General features: G+C 39.3%; 2 protein-coding genes across 2 annotated transcripts in view; one reads left to right on the top strand and one right to left on the bottom strand.

Moving 5' to 3' along the window:
- Positions 1-6,750: 6,750 nt before the first annotated feature.
- Positions 6,751-8,034, bottom strand: LOC128658263 (dynein heavy chain-like). Its single transcript, XM_053712798.1, has one exon. The coding sequence runs from the start codon at positions 8,032-8,034 to the stop codon at positions 6,751-6,753; it is 1,284 nt and encodes a 427-aa protein (XP_053568773.1).
- Positions 8,035-9,117: 1,083 nt separating this feature from the next.
- The window catches only part of CDC42BPA (CDC42 binding protein kinase alpha), a 643,466-nt gene continuing 636,176 nt past the window's right edge, over positions 9,118-16,407 (top strand). Inside the window, exon 1 of the mRNA XM_053712628.1 lies at positions 9,118-9,498. Coding sequence (XP_053568603.1) covers positions 9,321-9,498 — 178 coding nt within the window. The 5' untranslated portion in view covers positions 9,118-9,320. The remainder of the gene's footprint in view (positions 9,499-16,407) is intronic.

The following is a 16,407-nucleotide window of genomic DNA, read 5'->3' as shown; positions in this document are numbered from 1 at the left end:
TAAGATGGAGGACAGGTTTTTACAAGGTTCCTTCTTACAACAGCTACTCAGATAAAGAAAGCTGCATCATAAGGGCTCCCAAGATGCATATGCAGCTGATACATGGAGCACACTATTTTAAGCTTAAATGGATATTAAACAGTGTTCCTTTAGTTATATATATATATATATATATATATTATGTGTGTGTTAAATTAAAGTAGACAGAAAAAAACAGATTGTGCTAAAAAAAAGCAAACAACTTACTTGTTTTCTTGCAAAATTAGCACTTAGAAAGTCTGCCTATAGTGGCATAAAGGAGCTGACATCCAGAACAATAAGCCAGCTCAAATTGCTCTAGAAGATTTATGACAGAAAGCTATATATGCCTTCCTGTAGAGACCCCAGCCCCCTTTTAGGGCTGTGACAGAAAGTAATGAACTTTGCACAAATTAAGTTAATTTTTTTTTAAATAAAAGGTAAAATGCTTTTAAAATTATAAATAATACACATTGCAATTATTTCTATTAAGTATAACTCACTGATTAGTGCTTTTTTATTACAACAATGAAATGTACAACATATTAAATGCCCGTTTACAACTTTTATGATTATTTAAAAGCAGGGCCTCCAAAAATACGGGCCACTGTAGCATTTTTATTTGGTCTGCATTTGTACTTATAGCAAAATAAAAAAGGTGTAAATTTAAAGGGTTAGTCTAGTCAAAATTAAACTTTCATGATTCAGATAGAGCATGGAATTTTAAGCAACGTTCTAATTTACTCCTATTATCAATGTTTGTTCATTCTTTTGGTATCTTTATATTATATTTGAAAAAGCAAGAATGTAAGCCAGCCCATTTTTGGTTCAGCACTGTAGCGCTTGCTGATTTGTGGCTAAATGTAGCCACCAATCATAGGTTGCAAACATAACCAAATGATATGTGCACAGTATAAGATATTTTAAATACATGACATATTTAAATGTATTAAATAAGAACTTAGACATGTGTTTGCATCATGTGGGCAGGTTCGCTTACAGCTAGCAGGTGGGCTATTGGCCCACATGCTTTGACAGTAAACACCTTGAGATTTTTATATAAAAATGCCCCCATTTTTACTTGTAATTTGACTGAAAATGTAGGTTTTATAATTCTCACAGCTTAAAGGGCCATAAAACAGGTTTAGATCTGTGCATATCCTAAAAGGCAGGACAACAACAAGTGTGTACTAAGTCAGCAGTGAGAGTAATAAATGCACAAAACGTGGTGCGTTAATCACAGATGGTGCAGTGTAACTCTAGAATAGTATCAGTCACAGTTCAGACGGTTACAACAATGTAGTCTCTACAATTCATATAAAAACTCTTGCAAGTAACATCATTCTCAGGGCTGATTCCTATCATGTAGGTCACATTACTAGAGGAATACCCAAGGCCAGTATATTAGAGCACGCACTACCCTGTTAGAATACATCAAACAGGCCAATTTAATAACTGCCCATTTAAATGAAAGAGGTTATAACAAAAGAAATCTGATAAAAATAGCTAATGAAATCAGCAAAATAGATAGACATACTTTATTGACTGGTACATACAAGAATAACAATAAAAAAACTTGTATTAACCAGCAGTCGGTACCTACCGACAATATAGTTTTTTCCACTCCATATAGCCAACAATATCAGAAAATTTGTGATATAGTACTTAAATACCTTTCCATCTTACAGAGTGACAATAAATAAAAATCTATATAAAAAAAAAACACATCAAATGCGTAGCCAAAAAGGTGCCCACTGTAGGAGACAAAGAAACATTTCTTTAACAAACCTGGCCAATCTCCCCACTGGCTTACAGCATCCAATGTTTTTTTCAAATGTGGCCATATTTGCAAAAGTTGCACTTACACCAGCAAAACTGACCATTTCATCTCTTCCCATGCCTGAGCTACTGCATTAAAAATAGTATAGACTGCACCAGTGTGATCTACCTCGTCACTTGCCAGCAGTGCTCTCTTCAATACGTGGGTCTCACCTCTCACCCCCTCAAGGATCGTATCAGAGAGCATTTGTTGTCTCTTGACAAAGACATCCCTAGGACCCCTGTAGCAAAACATTTTCCTTCTCATGGCACTCATATTAAACACCTTTTTCATTTTGTAGGCATAGACCACGTAAGGAAGGATATTAGGGGAGGAGACAGAATAGGTAAATTACTTAGACAAGAAGCTTTCTGGATTTTTACAAACTAAATATCCCAGGGGCATCAATAAGAGACATGACTTAGACCTATTTATAGATTAGTCATTGGTCTCCCAACTGTTTACCTTCCTGTTTATATATATTTTTTATATCTTAGCCAGCTTTAGCTCTCTTACCCATTTCCTTCCTTATGCTAATTACCATTATTACTTATTATTATCAGTAATATAATGGTCGAGTCTTTTTCTTTGGTTCTTCATGTAGACATATTCATTATATATAACATTTGATATATTTTTTTCTTATTTTTCAACACATATTACGTGATATATATGAGTGTTTTTCCCTTTTTTGTGTTAAATTTTTAGTGTTCTCTTTTTCTTTTCATTTAGCCAGTTATTTTTTAATACATATGTTCTAGAATAAATATTTTCTATATATTTTATTTTTCATATTTTCACATTATTATCTTATTCTAAGTCCTGATCTCATTTTATAGTTTATCTAGCCACATAAGGTGTTTTGCATTCATGCATATGTATGTATGTAAGTAAGTAATGTTTCATGTATATTTATCCATCATCACTATGTTTTTTCAATCATGCTAAGTCATCACATTCATTGTTTGTTTTTACACGCCCACTGTTTTTGCTTGCTTTCTGATTGGATGAAGTATAGCATAATAGTCCACCTTTAGAGAACACCTGTAGATCTCTGATGAAGCGCATTGAGCATGCGTGAAACGCGTCAGATCTGTAATCACCAAGCCTTGCACACTGTCTAGTGTCCCACTTTGTTAAGCTTGAATAAAACCACTTGGTTCACGGTTCCTGCATGTCCTCGTTTCTTTTTTGTTTTACGCATATCCTAGAAGTGCTAATTAAGTAAAAATAGTTTGCATAAAAAAATGTTTAACAATTGCTGGTAAGTATTTTAAAATAATTTTCAAAAATAAGCAAAATTAGTCACAAAGCCATGCTGTCTGGAGCACTGTGCTCCACCCCCCCCCCCCCCCCCCTTATAAGTGTTTAGACACAGGCATTGTATTTCAACTGAGTTCACATCTTCTAGGCATGCTCCAGCAGATAATCCCTATGCCCTTTTGCATTCTACCAAAACACAATAGAGATAGATACAGCCATAGAAGGAAATGTGTGGGGGGAGATAGAGCTTTATAATTCAGAAACTAAAAAGAAAGGGTTAATGGTGAGGCACTGCAGTATACATTTGCAGGTAAAGTTAACTAACTCACGACTACACTACTAACCCCTAAACTGCCACACCCCCACATCACAAACTAACCCACTACACTAATATCAACTAAACCGCCACAACCCCACGGCAAAATAACCCAACATCTAAATCCCCTAACCAGCTAACCCTCCTAACCTAACACCTGCTAAGTTACCCCCCAAAAAATATTAACCTTAACTGTAAATAAAACCTAATTGTACCTTAAAGAAAAAAACTTACTGCAGAAAAAAATCTGTAATAACAAGGTATTTACTGTCCCTTTAGAGAGAGAAAGAGAGGAGAGAGAGAGAGAAAAAGAAAAAGAAAAAAAAGAGAGTGAGAGAGAGATATTTCAATTAGCCAACCCAGCTATAAATAAATAAAAATAGCTTATAAATAAATAAACAAACCTAACAGAGCCATTTCAAACACATGTAAACTATGCACCTGGTATAACAAGTCTTTTGAAACATATTAAAGAGACAGTAAGCAGCTTGTAATTACAAGACATTTCTGCTGTCCTGCTATAGAATAACATCAGCCAAGTATAAACTTTTTTTAAAACAATAACATTTTGTTTGTTGCAATTTTTCAATAGCCAATCTCCATCCAATCCCCCTTAGCATGTAAGCCTATGTAAGCCTAAAAGCCCAACTGTTTGCAGATCACCTTCATAAGAGCTGACTACAACAGTGCGAGTCTCTGCAGGGCCCTCTACCCATTTGATCCCTATAATTGTTACCTTGTAAACTGCCTATGTTTATAGCGCTGCGGAATCTGTTGCCGCTCTACAAATAACCAATAATAATAATAACCACCACTTGCCTGATTTTGAGGAGTCAATCTAGGCATTTGTCTGCAAACAACAAGGCTACTCACAATCTTTAAAAGTGAATTGTTTTGCAGTTGTTATCGGTTAAAGTCAATTAGTGAAAATGTGTAGCAGGGTTAGCCTTAAAGAGACTTTACACACAAACAGTTTTTTTTTCATGATTTAGCTAGAACATGCAATTTGAAACAAATGTCCAATTTATTTAAAAGAAAAAGAGAGGAAAGGGTCCTGGGCCGACCAAAAAACTTCTTTAATTTATTATCAGTTTTTTATTTCCATTGCTTTTGCCTATATAAGGCTAATGGTGCATGGCCATTATATTTCCTATATCATCAAAGAGGAGAGAAAGAGAGAATACATTGCATATATTTATCCAATGAAAGACTGGAACTACAGCACTTATTCATAAAAAAGGTATTAATAACCATATTTAATGAATTCATATTGAGAAATCTGAAATAAGAATAATGAATACTCACAAAACAGAAAATGTGAAAATACCCTTACACTAAATCAAAACAAAAACATAACATATAAAACACTACAAGTTACTTCTGTTATCTAATTCGCTTTGTACTCGTGGTATCCTTTTGTTGAAAAGCATACCTAGGTAGACTCCGGAGCAGCAATGCACTACTTTAAGCTAGCTGCTTATTGGTGTCTGTACATATATGCCTCTTCTCATTGGCTCATTTTATGTGTGTAGTTATATACCAGTAGTGTATTGCTACTACTTCAACAAAGGATAGCAAGAAAGTAAAGCAAATTTGATAACAGAGGAAGTATATCAGTCTGATTGCGCCTAACAAGGTCAGTCCAGCCCCTAAATACCAGGCAATCCTTCTATGAACGAGGACCATGGCAACACCAGACAGTCGTTTCAGCTGCACTTTCCCAGCCTGATAGGGGCACTCCCAGTACAATAATTAAAAATGTTAAGGCACACTCAATATAAATTTTAAATATTAAAAACACATTTATTTGTTAAAATCTGAGCGCAGCACTGTGTTTGAAATAAACGTTAACTAGCACTATTAAGGAGCAGTCCGTGCATATGGTAAAATCCAAGTCCGGAAACCAATAGGATCAGATATTGAAGGTCACTTGAGAAACAATGTAAGGAATGCTGGAGTCAGCTCTGTTTTTACAAAAAAGCAAACAGCATGGTGGGGATGCCACTGGGGACTTCCTTGCTGGGCCCTGCCTGGGGCAGAACCAGGGACTCCAGGCTCAGAGTCTGGCTTGTTCTGTTTGTGCCACTAGAGGATATTTACCTGCAGGGGTTTGTGGAAGAATATCATCAGTATGTGTGTCTACCAAGTTCCACCCCCTCTGAATGCTAGCCAATCAGGGAAGTGCTCTCTGACTACATACTGAGCAACCTGTAGCTGTACTCCTTGCTTTGGCATTGGAGTCTTTCCTCTTCATGCTTGTTGCTGGACTTCCTGCTGGTGACATTGCCTTTAGTTTGGATTCTTGCTGCCTGCCATAGAACCTTGGACTGTCAGACCTTGTCTCAGCATATGGCACAATTTGCACTATTGCTTGGACTTTCCCAGTTGCAGTTTTCCAGCTCATTACATTAAAGGGACATGAAAACCAATTTTGTTCTTTCATGATATACAAACAGCATGCGATTTTAAACAAATTTCCAATTTAAGAATTGGACATATGCACATAACTGTACTCTGTCACATGCACATAACTGTACTCTGTCACATGCACATAACTGTACTCTGTCACATGCACATAACTGTACTCTGTCACATGCATATAACTGTACTCTACCACATGCACATAACTGTGCTCTATCACATGGACATAACTGTACTCTGTCACATGCACATACTGTAACTGTACTCCATCACATGCACATAACTGTGCTCCACCACATGCACATACTGTGCTCCATCACATGCACATAACTGTGCTCCATCACATGCACATAACTGTGCTCCACCACATGCACATACTGTGCTCCATCACATGCACATACTGTGCTCAACCACATGCACATAACTGTGCTCCATCACATGCACATAACTGTGCTCCATCACATGCACATAACTGTACTCTACCACATGCACATAACTGTGCTCCACCACATGCACATAACTGTACTCTACCACATGCACATAACTGTGCTCCACCACATGCACATAACTGTGCTCCATCACATGCACATAACTGTGCTCCGTCACATGCACATAACTGTACTCTGTCACATGCACATAACTGTACTCTACCACATGCACATAACTGTACTCCATCACATGCACATAACTGTGCTCCATCACATGCACATAACTGTACTCTGTCACATGCACATAACTGTACTCCACCACATGCACATAACTGTGCTCCATCACATGCACATAACTGTGCTCCATCACATGCACATAACTGTGCTCCATCACATGCACATAACTGTGCTCCATCACATGCACATAACTGTGCTCCATCACATGCACATAACTGTGCTCCACCACATGCACATACTGTGCTCCATTACATGCACATACTGTGCTCCACCACATGCACATAACTGTGCTCCATCACATGCACATAACTGTGCTCCATCACATGCACATAACTGTGCTCCATCACATGCACATAACTGTACTCCATCACATGCACATAACTGTACTCCATCACTTGCACATAACTGTGCTCCATCACATGCACATAACTGTACTCTATCACTTGCACATAACTGTACTCTATCACTTGCACATAACTGTGCTCCATCACATGCACATAACTGTACTCTACCACATGCACATAACTGTACTCCATCACATGCACATAACTGTACTCTATCACATGCACATAACTGTACTCCATCACATGCACATAACTGTGCTCCATCACATGCACATAACTGTACTCTACCACATGCACATAACTGTACTCTACCACATGCACATAACTGTACTCCATCACATGCACATAACTGTACTCCATCACATGCACATAACTGTGCTCCATCACATGCACATAACTGTACTCCATCACATGCACATAACTGTGCTCCATCACATGCACATAACTGTGCTCCATCACTTGCACATAACTGTGCTCCATCACATGCACATAACTGTGCTCCATCACATGCACATAACTGTGCTCCATCACATGCACATAACTGTACTCTACCACATGCACATAACTGTACTCTACCACATGCACATAACTGTACTCTACCACATGCACATAACTGTACTCCATCACTTGCACATAACTGTACTCCATCACATGCACATAACTGTACTCTACCACATGCACATAACTGTACTCTACCACATGCACATAACTGTGCTCCATCACATGCACATAACTGTACTCCATCACATGCACATAACTGTACTCTACCACATGCACATAACTGTGCTCCATCACTTGCACATAACTGTGCTCCATCACATGCACATAACTGTACTCCATCACATGCATATAACTGTACTCCATCACATGCACATAACTGTACTCTACCACATGCACATAACTGTACTCTACCACATGCACATAACTGTGCTCCATCACATGCACATAACTGTACTCCATCACATGCATATAACTGTACTGTACCACATGCACATAACTGTACTCCATCACATGCACATAACTGTACTCCATCACATGCACATAACTGTGCTCTATCACATGCACATAACTGTACTCCATTACATGCACATAACTGTGCTCCATCACATGCACATAACTGTACTCTACCACATGCACATAACTGTACTCTACCACATGCACATAGCTGTACTCTACCACAAATGCCATAACTGTACTCTGTCACATGCACATAACTGTACTCTACCACATGCACATAGCTGTGCTCTACCACAAATGCCATAACTGTGCTCTACCACATGCACATAACTGTACTCTACCACATGCACATAACTGTACTCTGTCACATGCATATAACTGTACTCTACCACATGCACGTAACTGTACTCTACCACATGCACTCTACAACATGTACATAACTGTACTCTACCACATGCACAGACACATGCACATAAATGTACTCTACCACATGCACATAACTGTACCACATGCACATAACTGTACTATATCACGTGCACATAACTGTACCACATGCACATAAATGTACTCTACCACATGCACATAACTGTACCACATGCACATAACTGTACTATATCACATGCACATAACTCTACCACATGCACATAACTGTACTATATCACGTGCACATAACTGTACCTCATGCACACCTCCCTCCTCCGTTACCAGATGTGTAACCTTTTCCGTCGCTTTTACCCGCGTCTCCTTGATCACCTGCACTGTATCTCTCCTCCCTGAGTTGCACCTGCACTGTACATCTCCACTACATAAGCTTCTTCTCACAAGCAAATGACTACACCTCTGCCTCTTGCCCTCCTCCATCCCCTGCACATTTCACACCTACAAATCTCCTGACCTGTGAGCTGGACCAGTCGCTCACCCACCCCTTGCACCTCTAACTCATCTGCTTCTGCCCCTCACTGCCCACCTCCCCATGTGCCAGAAGGTGCAGCTGATCTCAAGCAGATTCCTCGCCTTTGTTAGCCTCTGCTGCCCGCTCCGGTTAAAAGGATCTCCCGGGGTGATTTCCTCTGTAGTTGCTATCAGTAGCGGCTCTGCAGCCTCCATCCCTCGCTGTCCCCACCTTCCTCTCCCTCCCTGCTGGTCACTACCCCGGATTCTCCTGTCTCTCCTCCTCCATCTCTCCATGTGCCCTATGGGCTCTCTCTCCCTCCCGTCCTCCTCCATCACTGGCTGCTCCCCCCTCCCTCCTTCTCCATCCCTCGGTTCTCTCCTCCTCCATCCCTGCCTCCTCCAACCCTCCCTCTCTCCTCCATCCCTCGGTTCTCTCCTCCCCTAGGCCGGGTGTGACGGAGCCTGCAGGATCGTCACTGTATCTCCGGGCCGCCGGTGTGATTGCTCGGGTGTCCTCCTCGCCTGGTTTCCTGGGGCATGGCGAGTGGGACCGGTGTCCGGGTGGCGGCCCGAGGCCCTGAATCACCGTGTTAGCATTGGGCAGCGTGCAAGCGGGGGTCAGCATGTCGGGGGAGGTCCGCCTGCGGCAGCTGGAGCGGCTCTTTTTGGACGGGCCGTGCCGCGGAGCTGGGGGCTGTCTGAGCGTGGAGAGTCTGTTGGACTCGCTCATTTGCCTGTATGATGAGTGCTGCGCCTCGCCGCTCCGCAGGGACAAGCACATCCACGACTACATAGAATGGGGTGAGTCACCGTGAGGGGGGGATGGACACTCAGCGGGTAGGTGACAGGATGGGATACTCAGCTGAGAGACATCTACACTCATTCATTCAGACAAGCTAGATACATCTAGTGACACAATGACATGAGGAACACACACTGTCACACGAGAGGTTCCTCACTCAGGCTATCATACTGTTTAATTGGGGGCACACACCCATGCACCATGATACTGTGACAGGATAGACACTCATATTGTACAGGGTACCATTGTGAGATGAGGGGCACACTTATGCAGGGTGACACTGTGACAGGATAGACACTCATATTATACAGGGTAACATTGTGACATGAGGGGCACACACATATGCAGGGTGACACTGTGACAGGATAGACACTCATATTATACAGGGTAATATTGTGACATGAGGGGCACACACCCATGCAGGGTGACACTGTGACAGGATATACACTCATATACAGGGTAATATTGTGACATGAGGGGCACACTTATGCAGGGTGACACTGTGACAGGATAGACACTCATATTATACAGGGTAACATTGTGACATGAGGGGCACACACATATGCAGGGTGACACTGTGACAGGATAGACACTCATATTATACAGGGTAATATTGTGACATGAGGGGCACACATATGCAGGGTGACACTGTGACAGGATAGACACTCATATTATACAGGGTAATATTGTGACATGAGGGGCACACTTATGCAGGGTGACACTGTGACAGGATAGACACTCATATTATACAGGGTAACATTGTGACATGAGGGGCACACACATATGCAGGGTGACACTGTGACAGGATAGACACTCATATTATACAGGGTAACATTGTGACATGAGGGGCACACTTATGCAGGGTGACACTGTGACAGGATAGACACTCATATTATACAGGGTAACATTGTGACATGAGGGGCACACACATATGCAGGGTGACACAGTGACAGGATAGACACTCATATTATACAGGGTAACATTGTGACATGTGGGGCACACTTATGCAGGGTTACACTGTGACAGGATAGACACTCATATTATACAGGGTAACATTGTGACATGAGGGGCACACACCCATGCAGGGTGACACTGTGACAGGATATACACTCATATACAGGGTAACATTATGACATGAGGGGCCCACACCCATGCAGGGTGACACTGTGACAGGATAGACACTCATATTATACAGGGTAATATTGTGACATGAGGGGCACACACTTATGCAGGGTGACACTGTGACAGGATAGACACTCATATTATACAGGGTGACATTATGACATGAGGGGCACACACTTATGCAGGGTGACACTGTGACAGGATATACACTCATATTATACAGGGTAACATTGTGACATGAGGGGCACACACATATGCAGGGTGACACAGTGACAGGATAGACACTCATATTATACAGGGTAACATTGTGACATGTGGGGCACACTTATGCAGGGTTACACTGTGACAGGATAGACACTCATATTATACAGGGTAACATTGTGACATGAGGGGCACACACCCATGCAGGGTGACACTGTGACAGGATATACACTCATATACAGGGTAACATTATGACATGAGGGGCACACACCCATGCAGGGTGACACTGTGACAGGATAGACACTCATATTATACAGGGTAACATTGTGACATGAGGGGCACACACCCATGCAGGATGACACTGTCAAATGAGAGGTGTCTGCCACAGGGTAAAACTAATAAGGGTAACACATACATTCAGGGTGATGCTATGGGATGATGACATATATAGGTTAACATTGTGACATCAGGGGCACACAGTTATGCAGGTTGACACTGTTACATGAGAGGTTCCTCTGCCAGAGAGTAATGCTATTCATTGGGGTAAACACATCCATTTAGGGAGATAATGACGCGATGGACACTCTGTGACACACACACACATTATATATACAGTATATATATATATATATATATAGTAACAGTGTGATCTGAAGTGTATACGTATGCATGATGACACTGATATGATGAGCATGCATTCAGAGGGTGGCATCTTCATATGAGGTAACACAGTCATATAAAGTGACACTGACATTAGAGGCCCGTGGATGCTCAAAGTCATTGTCTCACCATTTCATTTATTTTGTGTTTTTTGAAATATGTGCTTATACCGGATGTGCTCGTCTGCCTTATTGTCATTTGATGTTTATAGTCTGCTCCACAAGTCACACTGTATACATCTAACAATTAATAGATGGATGCTAGTCCCGGAGTTATATTGTATTAGGTCTGCTGTAACTTTTGTGCTGGATGTGTGACTCATGCCTCTGCTGTTGGTAGTGAGGAATAGAGGACATATAAAGGGGGTTTATATATGATGCCATCTGACTCAGAAACTGAGATGATATTAGCAAAAAACCCTTAAACAGTTTAAAATATTTGTGACATCTTAGTGGTCAGATGTGAGTGCTTGGGGCATTCCTGCTTACTGAGGTTTAGCAGCCTTCTGCTATGAAGTCAAATATTCACAAAAGGAGAGAGAGTGATCAAAGGAGTCTCATACAGTGGCAGCTGCCAGTTCTAGAGTTTGGAGACTGGATGACATTACATATGCAGTGTCTCAGTAGGACATTCAATACACGGTTAGCATGTGGACATAAGCACATTTGGCTGTCAGATGGGAGGCCCCTCTCTACACATGAATGGATGACAGTTTGACAAAGTGTGTAAAAGTGTGACAGGTCACACCTCAGAGTGGGTGGATAATATTAACCTGTTAAAGATCTAGTAATCTGATAGCATATTGATTAGTCTGTATGGGTGATAAATGTGCCAGTGGACAGACATTCACAATGACAGTGTCATTGTCCTGTAGTGTACAAAGATATTCAGTGACAAATGTTAACTATTTACTGATGTGGCTTGCAGTTAATTTATTAAAGTTTAAAGAATATGATTTAATTGAAGGATCATTACAAGTAAAGCCAGGTTTTATTTTTACTACTTTAATAATTTGAGTTCTTGAGGGCTTTATATAACATTGTACCTGTTTCTGACAGATGCAGTACTAGTAATGGTAATTACTTGTATGGATTATGCAGTATATTTGGTTGCCATCACTGTATTTCTGTTTAGCTCGGAGCCTACATTACAATTTGTACATCAACAGGATTGCTACACAAAAGTCTTATTCTGTGGGTCAAAGTAATTACCTCCTTTCCCAAGGTCACAGCAATGTGCTTATGGGTCTGAAAGTTCTCTTCTTAACTTTATAGGTCAGGATCCTGTTTACATGTTCATTTTCCTATAGTATTATCTGTACGTTCTAGCTAACAACATACAGTAATTTAATCTTGATCCCTGATCATCCATTGGGGCTTGCTTTGCATTGCTTTGAAATGCTAGTGGTTCTCCTGTATGTGAGAGGTTTCTATGCGTTTTTTACATCTTTGTTATTCAGCCGCTTGCCTCTGTCAGAGTATGGGTAGATGGATTACATCACCCTGTTGTCAGGTAATACTACTGTCCCTTGTACATTGAGAAATTCTGCTCTCATGTGAATGGCTGCATATCCCAACTGCTGCATTACTGTGAGCATTGGTGTAGTGTGATGTACAGGAAGATACAATGAATAAATGCTTATAAACCAGCAGTATAAGGGCCACTGAAAGAATCAGAAAAATGTTCATGCTTTGTACAAATATTGTATTTATTGAAAAAGAACACTATTTAACCCTTGGGTTGCCAAGAACGCTGCAATGCAAATTCTCTGTCTGCCAAAGGCTTAACAGCTGGTTTTAGGGTATTGCAATAAGTGCTTTTTGTGCTGATTGTGTTTAAGAGGGTCCAGTGCATAGCGAACTATATTAGCACTACATTTCTGAAAACTTCAGACTCTACAGCAGGTTTCTGACCAAACAGGATAACATTAGAGTTAATTTGGCTTTAAATTTAGATAAAGTAGTTTTAGGTGTCTGAGATAAAACATTTTATCATTTTGATATTTATTTATTAGGTTCAAATTTTTTATTTTATTTACTTTGTCTAGCTGTCAAATTGCCTATGAAACAGTGTGACACACTATTTGACCTCTGTTCTCCAGATCACACAATCCCACCATAAAATGAAAAATAGATGCTCATAAATAGGCAGCATGTTTGTTTGTTTTATCCGGTACTTATTGGCCCTTTGTTGGTCTCAGAGGAGCAGGAAACTTAAGTCACAATATTGCTTTATGGACACACAAACTTTACAGTTATTTTTATAGTATTTAAACAACTAATATAATTTAAATATATCTGCATATCGTTCTCCAGCTGTTTGACCTGATTACAGAATTCTATCTAGCGTTTTCTTTAGTGTTTAAAGTCCATTTGAAGGGACTTGTTAGAGCAATAGTTAAATACTCTAATATGCTAGAGCATTTTACTACTGTGGGCCTCTTGTGTTTAATCATAACAAAGGAGTTAGACAAATGGTTAAAGTTTGCTCTGGAACAGCAGTGCGCTGATATATTTCTGACCTGCACATGGCTAGAAAACCAATCAGGACTGTCATGTGCACAGCTGACAATTACCAGTCATATTGCGCTCAAGGGAAGAAGTACATTGCCGCTCCAGAAAGGACCTTAAAATGGGACACTAACGTCAAAATTAAACTCTTTAAAATTCATGATTCGGAATCTTAAACAGCTTTTCAATTTTTCTTTCATTGTGAATTTGTGCAATTTTTTATATGTACACTTCATGAAGCACCAGCTGTTACTGAGCATGTGCAAGAGTTCACAGTGTATAATGTGTAGGAGGCTGTAATTGGCTGATGGCTGTCACATGACACTGTGGGTAGAGAAATTGATCTTTGAAATATTTTTGAAAAAATCTTCTGATAATTGGAAATTATGAGTAAGCGTTATTGCATTGTTTCTTATTTGTGGATTATGCATTTCTACTGTTTTTAACGTTTTCTTTAACTATATTTGTAAAACACTTTTTTGCTTTCTTGGAGTGAATCTTTCTTATTTCCTTTTTGTGGGCTTCATTTGGGTCTGTATGGGAGAACCTTAAAGGCTTGCACACAGAAACAATTATATTTTGGTACTTTTGGTCTTTTTTTAATTTTTTTATAATTATTTACATTTTTTTATTGAAGGACTAATGAAAATACAACATCGTACTAACCAAGATGTATGAGTTTACAAAAAGTCCAATTGAAATGCAGAATTACAAGTAACAGTAAATTGAGTAGTAACTATCAATCACATCAAAATTGTTCAAAGCCTGGGACTGAGGTAGCCTGTAACCTTGTAGTAAAACAGTTATAGTTCATGTACAAAAAATGAGTTCTTGTGACTGAAAGGTAAGGGTATTACACCCAAGCATAGTCCCAATTTTCACAGTTTGGTTTCTATAAAGTAGAGTAGTCAAAATTTGTACAAAACCAAAACATAGCAGGTAATTTCTACCCTTTTTATAGTTATTACAACAATACAATTGTTACAGTAAAAATTGAACACTAGATAGAATGAAGATTTCAAAGAAACTATTAGTCTGAGAATAACATGTAGATGTATTTTTGAACTTTTTTTTAGCTGTTTAAATATTGACAAAACAAGTATAGTGTCTATAAAACAATGGGAGCTGCCATGTTGTAACTTAGGTTACCCTTTCTGCTGTGGCCAATTAGAGATTTTGATAAATAGGTCACTAGAGTGTGCAGCCAATGGCTGTGTGAAATAGAACAGTGTTCTGCACTTCCATTTCTAACAAGAACTGAAAAGTTCTGCTCTTAAGGGGACAGTCTACACCAAAATTGTTATTGTTTAAAAAGATAGATAATGCCTTTACTACCCATTCCGCAGCTTTGCACAACCAACATTGTTATATTAATATACTTTATAACATTTAAACCTCTAAATTTCTGCCTGTTTCTAAGCCACTACAGATAGCAACTTATCACATGCTTTTTTATTTGCTTTTCACAACAAAAGACTGCTAATTAATGTGGACCATATAGATAACATTGTGCTCTCTCCAGTGGAGTTGTGCATGACACTGCACTAATTAACTAATTAGCCAATAAATAATAAATAGCCATGTGATAAGGGGGCTGTCAGAAGAGGCTTAGATAAGGTAATCACAGAGGTTAAAAGTATATTAATATATCCATGTTGGCTGTGCAAAACTGAGGAATGGGTAGATTATCTATTGTTTTATCAATAACAATTTTGGAGTAGACTGTCCCTTTTATTTTCTGCATACATCACTATGTACATTTGTAAAATAATGAAAACATTTTTTTTTTTCAATCTTACATTTAAAGCTTTATTTATATCTTCTAATTTTGTAGAGCACTCTAAGTAGATTATCATTACTTGGTCCTCTTTTTTCACATTTAGAAGAAAACACTTCTCTTATCAAGGGTTATATAACAATATGTTTGGGTAAACTCTTGAGGAATGGTTTTCTGTTCTTAGCTTTTGTTGCTGTAAATCTAATGTTTACGCTAAGCGAAGCGTTTGAACTGGGTGGGAAAACCCTGTGACTGTTGGTGCATACAAAGTAAATATTAATGAGTGCTTTGCCAATTTGTAAAAGAATGAGGCCTGCAGAATAGTTGTGAGAAAATGGATAGGTAGAAAATATAATATTTTAGTGTTGAAGCTAGGTTCATGTGTTCACTGATAATAAAACAGATATCAATGTTTTTGCAAGATAACCGTCCTTCAATATTTATTTGCATACTGTATATAAGTGCTTGACAAATTCATTTAACACTTAGGCAATACTCTCAAAATTGATGAGCAAGCTACGTGTTTTTAAGATCCAGGCAAAACATTTTTTTGTGCAGTGAGTAACACTCTACCAGGTCAGGTCAATATAGATAAATTTCAACACATTTCCACATGTATTGATTAGTTCTAAACAAGT

This window comes from Bombina bombina, chromosome 4, assembly GCF_027579735.1.
Source record: "Bombina bombina isolate aBomBom1 chromosome 4, aBomBom1.pri, whole genome shotgun sequence".
Lineage (NCBI taxonomy): Eukaryota > Metazoa > Chordata > Amphibia > Anura > Bombinatoridae > Bombina > Bombina bombina.
The sequence above is the reverse complement of the archived record's forward strand: the minus strand, read 5'-3'. Positions and strand labels throughout refer to the sequence as shown.

Excerpts from the sequence above, each read along its gene's own strand:
- LOC128658263 (XM_053712798.1), bottom strand. The coding sequence starts at position 8,034 with ATGGCATTTGTGGTAGAGTACAGCTATGTGCATGTGGTAGAGTACAGT.